The 13,807-nt window shown below is 38.3% G+C and overlaps 1 protein-coding gene across 3 annotated transcripts in view; it reads left to right on the top strand.

The window, feature by feature from the left end:
- garnl3 (GTPase activating Rap/RanGAP domain like 3) overlaps positions 1 to 13,807 on the top strand; it is a 141,063-nt gene that overhangs the window by 124,123 nt on the left and 3,133 nt on the right. For 2 of the 3 annotated variants that reach the window (XM_088614918.1, XM_088614919.1), the window contains exons 26-30: positions 400 to 518; positions 905 to 1,040; positions 7,052 to 7,111; positions 11,277 to 11,492; positions 12,155 to 12,272. In XM_088614918.1, coding sequence (XP_088471044.1) covers positions 400 to 518; positions 905 to 1,040; positions 7,052 to 7,111; positions 11,277 to 11,492; positions 12,155 to 12,272 — 649 coding nt within the window. The remainder of the gene's footprint in view (positions 1 to 399; positions 519 to 904; positions 1,041 to 7,051; positions 7,112 to 11,276; positions 11,493 to 12,154; positions 12,273 to 13,807) is intronic. The other variant, XM_088614920.1, reaches the window with a different exon arrangement.

Raw genomic sequence — 13,807 nt, 5'->3', positions numbered from 1 at the left:
GTTTTGGTTTCCACACGGACTGGTAAGAAGCAGAAGAGCGTTTCTCCACATGGCGAGTGAGTTTTTTTAAAAGCTACCGCAGACACTCCCAACTGCCAATTCAGCAGCTGAGAAACATATGCACATGAATGCTTGTTACACTCATGTGACAAAACAAACTAGTTCCGTTTGGACGTCAAGACAGGAGGACACTCATTCTTATTAATGGGCGGCTGCCACCACTGTCATGAAGCACTGACAGCAATGCACATTCCAATTTACAATATCAGTCACACAAATAAAATGCAATTGGAGAGTTGGAGGACAGTGAGAAGGTCTATCTTTTGCATCTGTTCATTGCAATGCGATACTGAAGGTAAATGTGTACCATATTAAAAAATAATTCCTTTTGTTTTCTAGTATGTGCTTTCCCCTATATCTTGGCATTTACTACCGACTCCATCGAGATCCGTTTAGTGGTGAATGGAAATCTAGTCCACACTGCTGTGGTCCCCGAACTCCAGCTTGCAGCATCTAGGGTAGGTATAAATGACCTAATGTCTGCAGACTTTAAACTGTTTTCTTTGTGCCTGAGGCTTTCTACAGCTAGATCTGTCGAAGGGATTTGCACAGTAAGATCTTCTGTTATTTCTGCAGCACAGCCAGTGAAGTGTGAATGCAAGCCGTCCACAAGATGCAAGGGAAAATGAGCAGCTATGCTTTCTGATTCTGTGTTGTGTGTTACACTGAAGGCTAACGTGTTGATGCTGACATGCTGTGTGGAGAGTGGAGGTGGCTGTCAGTCTAGACAAAAATAAGCACTGTTAAGGAAGAGGGAAAAAAAAGACAGCTCTCTGAAATGCTACAAAACTAACAGCAGTTGCGTCTCCTCCAAAATTCTTTGATGCTTTCTCTGTCTTTGCAGTCGGATATTTACTTTGTGTCCTCTGCTGCAGTGAATGCAGCCTCCAACAGCAGCTCCAAAGACACCAGCTCCCACAGTTCCCCCCAAACACCGACGGGCTACGAAATGCCCACTTTCCCATCACCGTTAGGGGACGGTAAGCCTGATGGGGGTGAACCCCCTGATCTGTGCACAAATATAGAGAGAGGCTGTCACACTCAGGTGCAAAAAGAGATAACAAATGTGCAAGTTGCTCTGTGGTTTCTAATCCACAACAGGACATCCAAACAAAAATATATTATGATTAAACAAATTAAAATAATAAAAATAAACAAATGACGTGGTAACGTTCAAATAATATTTGAACAGGCTGTGTATGTTGCTGATTTAACATTAAAAAATTAAAGCTCTATTAATAAAATGTGGGAATTGCATAGACTAAATTTAGCAGCTTCAGGTGACCTTATGGAGTCATAAAACTGAATAGATGGAATATACTGTATATTTACAGTTTATACAAAATGTGTTGTATTTTCTCACACCAAAGTGTTCAGACATCTGAATTGGTACAGCAGAACCAATTCTGAATCACAGTCTAGAGTCACAGCCCACTACAGGTCCTCCACATCAGCTGTACAGGGGCTGGCATAGTGTCTCATTCCGTATTCTACTGGGATCCCTATTAAAATAAAATTCTATGAGATACTAGCAAACGGGTAGCTTTCACTTTCTTTGCTGAAATGTTTCAATGGGAAGTGAGACAGACAATAATCTTTGGGTTGCATTCTGACTAAAATACCCTCTACACCCCTTCCATTTGATGCACATTGCAGTCCATTAGGTAGGGTTTATATGTAAAGGAGGATAGCTGAGCATGAGGTTACTAATGGCCTAACTTGGGCTGTGAAAACAGGTGTTGGGGGATGGCAAATAATACACATTAGCTGTCTGTGACAATAAGGTTAATAAGCTCACCTAGGTTACAGCAGAGTGAGAGGAAGGAAATCATAAATGGCCAGAGCAGAGCAACTGAGCTAAGCTAGCACAGGCAGAGAGGAGGGCAATAGACAGACTGCAGTACTGTATATTACATGTGTATTTAACAAGAGCGATCTTGCTGTTTAAGATGAAGGTAAGAAAAATAAGTGCCAACATCAAAGCCTCCAAATGTTTCATTATTTGATAGCTGGTGACAAGATGATCTGCTTCTGACGGATACAAAATACACACTTTAAATAAACCTCGGTAAAAATGGATCGACTGTCCTCATTGAGCTCAGAATAGACCTTTTTGAAGTCTGTGGGAGGAGAGAAAAAAACCTTGTAGCAAAGTTTGGTTGAAAACTGTCATTTTTTTTTTATTTGAAAACTTTGCAGGACATCTTTTTTGTGATAACATGCTTCAGTGAGCTCTGTTTCTCTTTGCTGACTAAAACATGTTCCGTCTCTAAATGTTCAACAACTTCACAATAATAACGTTGGTATCAAACCTTTATCTAAGAAGGCTATACACACGCTATTTCATATTGGAAACAATGTTCTGCAATACAGTACATTCGAATTTTCATTAGTAATGTGTTACAGCTCTCTTCCTAGATTAATCATTTTGTGTTTTTTAATTAACCTACAAGGGATGTGTCCCCCTCTGAAGAGAGCAGGCCTGCAATGGCAGAGGGAAACACTGCAGAAAGTGCTTTGCACCCTTGACAAATAATCCATTAATAATACAGTACTGTATCTTTCATTGCCGCCACTTCCAGAAATGCCAGACGTTGTGGAAACGCAAACGAGCACTGCATGGAATTAGGAGCGAGAGTCAACGTGCCATTACAGACTTGCGAGTCTAAGGCTGTCTCTCCATTTTATGTTGGCGTTGAATGTTGGGTTTTTTTCTTGAAGCGCTCTCTCAATTGAAATGCAGACAATGAAGCAGGCACTGGCTGTCTGAGAGAGGGACTCAGCACAGTAGGAGGGATGGGAGGTGGGGGGGGGGAAATGCAAATAGACCAACTGCAGCTCACAGTGGAAAGTGTGCCTGAAAAGAGGTAGCCAAGAGAACCCGATTTGAAGGCAGCCGTGGAACCTGGACAGCCGAGGATAACAGGACTAAGATGACGGCGCATTCTCGTTGTTATCCACCCAGGTTAAATCAGAGAGAAAGTGTCGAATAAGCAGAATCTGTTTCTGCTGTTGAGACCTCCAAACGTAGTGACGGAGAATATAGATTTAGAGCTCAATTCAACATTTAGGTGTACAAAGCTGAACTGCTTAGAGAGAGAGAGAGCATGCTTTAAAACAGTGAATGGTTGGGGAAAAACAGTGAAACCATCAAGCTTATCATACCGATGACACTGCGGTGATGGAGCTGATTAATTAAATCCCTTCTTTATCACTTTACAGTGTTAAAGATACAGTATGGGAAATAGGCTCACTGAGGCTTTGATTCATTCCTGCCATTAGCGCCTTCACTAATGAATGTAATCCACTTGAAATCATCTTAAAACTTAAGAATTAAATGTACAGTCTCTTTTAGAAGGTGTTAATTTGATTTTAAAATGGTTTGAAAGGGGTATTTTAGAATTCAGTCCATTTTCCACTGCAGTCTCAAAGTAATCAGAGTACTACAGCAATTTGTACCCTCGAATAAAAACATAAGGCCCCATAATTACATTTTCTTTGAATCATTAAGACCCAGCTGCAGATTTGTGACAGATTTCCCATGAAGGAAAATAAAGTTGCATCAAGCAGTAATATTTTTTAAGAGAACTAGAGAAGCCATCTGGAGATGTGCAGCTTCTGAAACAGAAGATGTTTTTCTGGTTTTCTGGGGGGATTGAATGCTGAATGAAAGAATCTGAATAATTTTTCAGGTTTGCATTTTATTTATTCACCAAGACTACACATCTTTGAGGCGAATGCATCCGCATTTAATTTAATCGTGTTGATAAAACACAGACAATTTGTTTGGAACGTGATTGTGCTCGCTTTTAATTCTCTCATGTAAGGAAAATAGGCTGTAATAATGGGGTGGCTCACTTAATGAGCATCAGACAGTGGGAATGTAGCTTGTTTGTACATTCAAAAACACAGGTGCTCATTTCCCACTCCTGTGATCGTCCAAGAGTAGCTTCAGTTTGCATGCCTCTTCTACTTTATTTAGACCCTGGGCTGTCTGTATTTATTTATTTTTCACAGCTGGTTTGCCAGACACATGTCAGTGTCAAAGAGATGGATGCTCACTTGCTCACTTAATTTGCCTCCTCTCTTGAAGCCAAGACAAAGGCAATGGCGGTTGTATTGATTTCTTCCTAAGTATACAGCACAATGAGTCGTAAATGCATACAAACATTAAAATGCTAGAATGAAAGGATGGGGCTCGGCTTAAAAACTAAAGCCAGGCTTGATGACAAATGAAGAAAATCAATGAAAAAATAGGCAAAGTAAAACTAAATTGTTACGCATAACAGTGACAACTGCAGAAACTTTGACCGAGTCCTTTCTTCTTAAACTCAGACCCTCCATTGCTGTTTATCAGCAACATGTGTGACACATCACCATTTTCTAAAAAGTACAGCTGTACAGTTTTATATTGTAAAGGTTCAGCAAGTAATATCCAAATCTTATGTTATATGGCAAAGGTTTGCAAAGCCTCCTTGATACACTGGTCTAGGTGGAGCGCATAACTAAGCCTCAATGCAAGAGTTTCAAGATGTTATCTTCATAGGGTGATGACTGAAATGTGACCATCTATACCTCAGTGACAAAATGGACAAAGGTCTCTCTGCTCTCCTAAATTAAGAATCTTCTGACAAATCTTAATTCCTGAATCAGGCCGTTTCTCCTCTGCTACATTGTGGACCCCTTCATAAATAATCATAAATAGCTTCCTGTAAATGTTATCAGAGATATATGGGGCACCCTGCTTCTTTGTATAACATCTCTATGCTTTCAGCACAACATAACTGCAATAGTGAACACATTGCAATATTGCATTCCTGCTTTGCGAAACAGCTTTACACAATTTTATACCAGTCTGTTTGGATGAATGTTTTTCCTGACAATGGAAAAACAATTTCTGATCATTACCTGTAGACTTCAATTACGGGTAGCTGTAGAAAATTACAGCTATTTAGGTGAGAGTTCAAAGTCTCAATGAAAATTTAAGAATTCAATTTGTGTGGTCAAGAGAGAAAAAAATAAAATGATTAGGAAATTTAATGTGTCAAGCCCATCCCTCTTGTTAAGTCCTTGCTATTAAAAAATGGCTAATCTGGGATCAAGCAGTGCATTGCTGGTATGCATGTAGAGAGGACTTTGTACATGAGAAGAATAATTTGAGCTAACAAATTCCTCTGGAATATAGTGCATAGTAGGTATACTGAAGTAGTTCAAGTAGGGAGCTGCGTCAGCATGCGCAGGCTGCAAAGGAACAGGTAACAGGTTTATTCCCTGCTGAAGAGAAAAGACAGAAAACACAACGTTTCAGCTGTGGAGCCTTGTGTGGGCCCCTCACACTTGAAGAAGGCTCCACAGCCAAAACTTTGTGTTTCCTTTCAGCATGGAATAAACCCGTTACCTGTTCCTTAGTAGGTATACTGTTGCTTCATAAACCCAATTAACCTGGTTTGTAATTTATATACCTTGATGTATGGAACAAACAAGAGGTGTTTCCTGGTATACATGAGAATTGTGAAAAAACTCCAAGACAGTTATAGAGCATCTACAGTACTATTTTAGGACTATTCTATATCCTAAAATCTATATCAAACAACTAAAGCCATTGTTTTTAAAATGGAGCTCCTATAAGAGCTAAAATTTCAACAGATTTGGGATTTCCATATGGTTTTCTTCCCCAGGAGTCACCAGCAATTGTCAAGATAACTACTTCAGTTCTTTACATAGTGTCAGTGCTGAGCTTGAATGTGATTCAGCGCAGAAATGTGTTTTTACTATATCATACTGTGCACAACCCCTTGGCTTGTACGCGGTTAAGACAGTGCGTTTTGGCCTTGCTCAGACTTTTTGGTGATGTGGTTATACCCTTGCCTTAGAAGCTGGTGACCAGGGTTCGATTTGTTGACACGACACTGCTGACCCCAATTACATTTTGATATTGACTGTCGGTCTCTCTTTGTCATCATCTGCATGGAGTTACTGTTCTTGACTGTCTCCATCTGTGATGCGAAGATGCAAAATGTGCCCTGGGGGTGTTATATTCCACAATTCACTCACTATTTATCAGTCTCGATTTTACGAAACCCTATATTCTGTGGCAAGAAGACAGTCACATCAGATCAAGCCATCTCTCCTTATAAGTCTAGGAGCTCTCACAAACTCCTACTCCCTATGCAGATTAGCCTGATGTGAAAGCGACTGGAGTAATGTGATTTAGAGTAAGTTACAAAAACCTGGAAGATTCCACTAAAACATTTACTGTGTTCTATTTAGGGTTTCTTCATACTGTGGGAGTGAATTTGTGCCCTCATTTCAGACTCCTCACATCTTGAGCGAGTTTAACAATAAGTATAAGAAGGTAAAGGCTGGTAAAAATCGAACACCCGAAAGTAATAGTGTTATTAATGTTAAGTTTACATACAGTACCTTATGTTTGGTAAGTATTTGGTTTAACATCATAGATACACATTAGATTAAAAGGTGTTTATACTGCCACACTCAAGATTGTCATCTGTACGTGTAAATCTTTTGTGGGTTTTTGGTTTTCAGTTGGTTACCTGTATTATGTTAGATTTGGTTTATGCAAGTTTGAGATCTGTCCAGATAACCAATTTCAATATCACAGATGCATTTTGAAATGTGCTGTCTACCTAATGCCTCATTAAGACGAGTACTTCCATAAGCCATGTATTAATTCAGTGGTGAAAATTTAATCTGTTCATAATTTGGCAATGTGCCCTTCTTTTGTCAGTTTCTAGCAAATTGGTTTTTGGATGCCCAGTATTATGCGTCAAATCTCCTAATGCAAACCAGTGGTCCATTTATTGACCAACTATCATTGCTTCAGGTCCAAATATATTAAAAGGTTAAAGACATAAAGAGATCAGTACAGTACAATGGAGCAGAGTGACAGCCTCAGTGTACTTTGTATGTATTGTGCCTGTCCTTTTCTGTATATTTGATGTGTCTTATTTGTGTTTCTTTTAAATATCAGATTCTATTAGGATCCCATATGGAACAAAGCTATCCCTGTATATGTCAAAAGAAGCCGAAGGTATTTAAGACTATCTATAGACTCTTTAATACATATGTTGTACCACTGGTTTCTGAACATGCACGTTTTTTTGTGTTAGTGAGTTGTTTTAAAAATACATCTCGCTAAACTGTGTAGTAAAAGCCATGCACGTTAAGAGATTGTGTTTGGGAACTTGACTGAAAAATGGCAGCCTAAAATCTCTTCACTTCATTTTGATTCAGAGAAAACCATAATTGAAACAGGAATCTGTGGCATGCCATGATTTGTTGGCAGCATACCAACACAGTATACTTTTGTCGTTGTGTCCTTTTTTACCAACTAATTCGACCTCCGTGGCCACCGAAAGTGGACATCGACAAAAGTGAATCCCATGTTTAACACATTTGTAATCTGTGGAGATTTTTTAAGATTAAAGAAAAATTAATCCATTTTCTAATTCATGACAACTGCATAAAAGTCATCTGACTGGATTGTTCAGATCAGAAGCCACTTTTAAAATTCAAAATGTTATTAAAAATAATTTTAAAAAATCTCCATTACGGTACATACTATATACTTGTACTGTAAGTGCTCCTATCTATATGTCTTCCAAAAGATATACTGTAGATATGCACACTTCTTTTAACTGCATGCTTGCTAATCTTCACTTGTTGTCTAAACATATGTATAGGTTTTGTTTGTACAAGATGGGTTTTGCATTAACCTTCCTATGTTATGTCTAAGATTGCAAATAATACTTCTTTCCTCTTGTTTGGGATTTGCTTTTATTTGCGAACTGGTATTGCTTGTGTATTTATTTGTATGTTTTCCAACTCACGCAGTTTTCACATTTTCACCGTAGCCAATGACAAAATATCCTGCTCATGATGCCACCTAGTGGCTGGATTGTGTAGTTTGGAAAAAAAATATCACCATAGAAATCATATAAGGACCCTTGATCTTAATCTTCTCTCAACTATGATGGTTTACATTTCAGGGAGAACTGTTCCTTCTTGTTTCAAAGCCAAATGCAGCAGTAATGCCAACAACAAAATGTATTAATTTAATTTGTAGGACTTGATATACTGAACTGTGTTAAGCATAGAGATTCAAAGCACAGTATATTGCTTCAACTGATTCAGCCATATGACCCTTTTTTTGGATCAGGTAATATTTTCTAAACCCCTTTTGACAATTTAAAAAAAATGGTCTTCTGTAATAATCTGATTTAAGCAATACATTGAGAAATCACCTAAATATGAACAAAAGGAATTAAAGGTTGTGCTGATTATATAAACCATCCCAAGAGCACAATAAAAAAAGAAAATGCAATGCTTTATACATCTACTGTAGGTTTTTGAAAGTAAAAAAATGAGCAGCCAATATTAAAAATGGCTTTTTTATATTTCCCTGGGGGCTAGCTATAATCTCAGAGTGATGCAGGATTTGGAGCTGACAGACTAAATTGTTAAATTTGTTTGTTTCTTGGCAGAAGATATTAGAATGGAATATTTACTGAAGCATTTGACTGTATTGAATGGACTTGCAGCTCATAACTATAAGAATTGGGAAAAATGAAAAAAGGTAGCAGGTGAACCTATTGGTTCACTACAGCTCTGACATCTTTCAGTTGTTTTCTGAGAAGATATCTGTGATTTGCAGATGACTTTCTATACTGAGTTTTTACATTAACTGATGGCAAACAATTATACATCCTTTCCCTTCTGCTCCATCAGATATTTAAGAAAAAGGTGTGCAGTGTTGATTGACTTTGGCTAGTAACAGCAATTTCATCCACAGAAATCCCTTGGGAGAGTCAGAAAGTATGATAGAGAGCTGGTCTAGACAAGACTGATAATGAATGTAGGTCATAACATTAAAAACAACAGAGGGATTTAAGAGTTATTCTCCAGTACAGGCAACCATGTCAGTGTCGACATAATGTTGGCTTAGAAAAGCAGTATGACTGATTTCACATGTGATACTGTCATCAATAAACAATTTCTGTTTCAATTTTAGCCTTGCCTGTACATTTAGTTCTGGAGCCACTTAATGCAATACAGCGCTGTCTCACTTATATTCCTTTTTTACATGTAGCTCCTTGTATTTTGTTTCTCCAGCCTTCACTGAAAAATTAATATGATGATATTTCAGCACCTCGACTGGAAACAGAAATGAAAAGTTAAGCTGTGTAATTGGAATAGCTTTTGTTGGTACAATCCTGAGAGGTGCTTGGACACTGCTTTAATCAACTTCAGACATTATTCCAATTACTTTAAACCCCTGCAGGATATTGCATTTAAATTGATTGCAGAAAGAATTGTTAATCTGCTCGAAAATGAATTTTAATGACATTCACAGTTAGCGTGAACACAGTGACTGTTGGTAAACTTCAAAATATATTCAAGGATGGCTTTGATGAAGCCAATCTAAATTTTATGGTCATACTATGAAGTATTGTGCCTGCAGTTTCAAAATTGTCCTTGGTTATTGAATATTTTTGTGCGAGGTAATAGAATTAATGCCTTTTCATTGCAAAGACTACCATATACAGTAAAATAAAAAGCAAATGCCTTGCTTTGCATCCAGAGCTATGTACTGATTAAAAGCTGGAAATACTGTATACAAATACTGTAGATATTATTTATCCCAACAAATGGTAAATGTGATGCTGGAAAACATATATATGTAGTCTAGCTTTTGCTGATGCCTAGACAATTGGCTCCAAGTAATCCAGTTTATTAATTTTCTTCTGGGTTAGTATAGACATGCTAATCAGACATTTTCCTGGTTGCATACTTAAAAAGGTTAAGCCACATTCAGAAATTTCTCAAAGGCTTGATTTTTAAGCCATGGATTAATAGCAGAGAAGCTATCTTGCCTTATATTCAGAAATGCACGTTCCTTTATTTTATCATAACATTAGAGACATATTAATAGTATTTAAAAAAATCTGCCACAGATGACTGACAATGAAGATGAGTATCTTTAAGAAAATGGCTCTTGCGGTAAAGCTGGGTAGCTTTTGAGTGACAGTGCCTTCTGCCGAGCAGCAGTTCACTTGTCCCTTGGCAGGAAAGCCACCTGTCTCTCCCCTGTCACAGGTCAGCTCCTCGAGCAGCGTCCTTAACGGACTGCAGAGTCAGAACTACTGTAGATACAATTCTGTGGTTTTGTTGGAAAAAATATTTTGCAAAGTGACTAGGAAATTAGATCAATGCATGAATACTTCCTAAATGTGTACAGAAGCAGTGATTATAAGATGTTAATAATAATCCCTTACACTTACACTGTATATAGCACATTTCCGGACACTCCACTCAAAGAGCTTCACAGGTAATGGGGTCTCCCCTCCACTACCACCAATGTGTAGCCCCCACCTGGATGATGCGACGGCAGCCATAGCGCACCAGTACTCTCAACGTGAAGAGGAGAACAGAGTGATGAGGCCAGTTCAGAGATGGGGACTATTAGGAGGCCATGATTGGTAAAGGCCAATGGGAAATTTGGCCAGGACGTCAGGGTATCACCCCTACTCTTTTAATTGGTACTCTTTTCAAGAAACGCCATGGGATTTTTAATGACCACAGAGAGTCAGGGCCTCGGTTTTACCTCTCATCTAAAAGATGGTGCCTTTTTACAATATAGTGTCCCAGTCACTATACTGGCGCATTAAGACTCACACAGATGGCAGGGTGAGCGCCCCCTGCTGGTCCCACTAACACCTCTTCCAGCAGCAACCTTAGCTTTTTCCCAGGAGGTCTCCCATCCAGGTACTGACCAGGCTCACACCTGCTGACCTTCGGTGGGTTGTCAATTGTGAGTTGCAGGGTGATATGGCTTCTACTGTTATACAGATAAAGCCTCTAAATTTTCTTGATAAACATGAGCTGGCTACAAACTCAACATTTCAGCATTTCATCTTACTTAAATTCAAGTTTTAAATTCTGATGTTTGGAAAATATGTTGCGTGTAACATCTGGTCAACAGGGCTGTTATAAGTAAGTGGACACATTAATAAGCTGTTAATAGCTTGACCGATATTGAAAAATGTCTTGGCAACATTTCCCATCTAAAACTTCTTTCGCTCTGCTGCGCTCGCTATTAAGAAAATAATGCTTTACTAAGCTGCTCATCGTTTTACAGTTGGTGTCAACAAGCAGGAAATCCCGGTAACTTTCTTTGTTGCCAATGTGTTTTGAAGGTGAAGTGCAGCTGAAACACATCTACAAGATCCCCCTGAGTAACCTTGTAGGCCGGAGCATTGAACGTCCACTAAAGTCCCCGCTGGTCAACAAAGTGGTCACTACTCCCACCTCGGGCATCGTGTCTTCTTCTATAGTTCCTGTGACACACTCCCTGTCCCTGTCACGCATGGAAATCAAAGAGATTGCCAGCAGGACTCGCAAGGAACTACTGGGTATGAAAATCCCTTGATTATGGCTTCAAATAAAACAAATAAGGACAAAACACCAGCCATTCGAACTCTGTTAGTCACTTAAACTGCTTAGGAGAGATTTACAGTATAATCGTCTAAAAACGTCCACAAATTTACAAAAAAACTGAATTATGAAGAGTTTTTCTTTAGATTCTTAAATGTATTAAGAAGAGAAATTGCATAGCTTACGCATAGTGTTTGTTCAGAAACTTCAGTTCTCAGAATGTGTTAACATTCTATTAACATCATTCTATTAAGACTGTATTAGTGGGAAAATATATATTTTATGTAGCCTAAAAAATTCTAAATCTATATGCCTGCAGTTTGCTTATCTTTCTATGCCTCAGTCTTCACATAGTCTTATATTAAGAGATGTTTAAGTCTACCGAAAAGCTAATATAGAAACCTACCGCAAATTGGATATCTCATATTATATATATTATATATATTGATATCTTAATTGTTGAAAAAATGTTTATTGAAATCAGAATCATAGCATGTTTTAAGTTGTTCCTGCATGTGCAGACCTACCCCTCTAGGGCTCCGAATCAAAACAACTTTTTTTTAAACAGCACTCCTCCTAACAGAGAAATGGCCAATGAAATGTCTAGCTTAGCTTTTCGTCATTTGCTTTCTTTGTTCAGGTCTTACTGATGAACCAAGTAATAAGTCAGAAGGCCCGCAGAAACAAAGAAGGATGTCCCGCAAACCACCGGAGGAGGAGACAAAACAAGGAGCTGTGAGATCAACGAGCACTGACAAGTAGGGGGATAACTGTCTTTACTCAGCAATAACCAGGCTGTATTGCAACTGCCCTCTGTTAACTCTTTGGCTTAGGGAACTATTCTAAATCAAGATTGTCCAGTCCTGGTCCTGGAGGGCCAGTGCATCTAAAGGACTCTTCAAAATCACCTTCAAAAGCACAAACCACTTATTAATGTTGAGTTTTTAATAAGGATGCTGTAAACAATTACCAGACATTACACGAAAAGAAACCATAAGTACTAATACAGCATGATCATTTAAATGTTCACATTGTTTTATGATCATTTTTTGCAGATTCCTAACCTAAAGCGTTCGGCATGTTCACATGCATGCAAGTTAAATTCTAGGGTGAAGCCTTCAAATTGAAATCTTGGAAAACTGGGATAACCTAACACAATTTCTGTTCCACACTAGTTCCACAGTAACTTCTTTGAATAAGGCAGGATGGGAAAAGCAGTCAGGATTGATTTGGGTCTTTTTCCAGTAATACCAGAGTGACCATCTGGTTGTCACAATCTTAAAATGATCTTACAGATTCTGCTGATTGTAACTGGAATTAACACAAGCCAACCTAGCTTCATAAAGTGCTTTTATGAAGGAGGCAAGCAAACTACCGCCAAATTCTGTTCTTTTTTCACTGAGCCATGTTGTTTTGCTTATTTCTAGGCAGTCCAAGGTAATTAAGCCTTATTTATTATGAAAACATCCTGCTCCTGTGTGGTTATGCATAAGCACATGTTCTTTTTCCTTTAGCTCTGTCTGGTTTTAGTTGCTGCTTGAGACAGGTGCCCTTTTTCTTGTCCTCAATTACTCCATATATATTTGGCTGTTATGAAGGCTGACTGGCGGACTGTCAAATTATTTATGCTCAAACAGACCTTTCGATTTTTATTGAGGCATCTGCACTGTCCAATCACCCACGGTTACAGAGCAGACATACGAGAAGGCATTTCTAAAAATACAGAATTCATAAAAGCAATAGTAAAAAAAAAAGAGAAAAAAGTCATTTAAAAAGAGAGAGAAATTACTTTTCAACATTTCTGTCTCGTTTCTAACAACTAGATTTATACCAAAAATGTAAATGAAAGAGAAAAACATTTACTCTCAAAGGTTATTGTAATTCATATAGAGTACATATTAATCTGTGGTTATATCAGTTTTGGTGGTGTTTCTAAAAGAGGCATTTCCAAACTTTAGAAAACAAAAGGTAGTTCAATGCCAATGTAGTGTCACTGCAACACAAATTCAGTGACAACCTTCTAACACGCAAGAACAAGTTGAGGAAGCTATAACCATGAACAGAGTGTCTAATCCCAGTCTTGTAGAAGGGCCTGTCTGCAGGTAATCTTTCCAGCTCACCTCTTAACTTTCTAAATGAACTCATCTTTCACTTAATCGAACCATTTCTAGAATATCTCTGAGTTCCATGTGTGTTTTCTTATAAGGGACCCATAGACAGGTACCTCCCTATACACAGATCCCTTGAGATCAGGTTTGAGAATCTCAATAAACACTACAGAACATCAGTGAAG

This window comes from Lepisosteus platostomus, chromosome 21 (genome assembly GCF_059453375.1).
Source record: "Lepisosteus platostomus isolate fLepPlt1 chromosome 21, fLepPlt1.hap1, whole genome shotgun sequence".
In the NCBI taxonomy this organism is placed as follows: Eukaryota; Metazoa; Chordata; class Actinopteri; order Semionotiformes; family Lepisosteidae; genus Lepisosteus; species Lepisosteus platostomus.
Note: the sequence above shows the minus strand (reverse complement) of the source record. Positions and strands in the feature narration are given on the sequence as shown.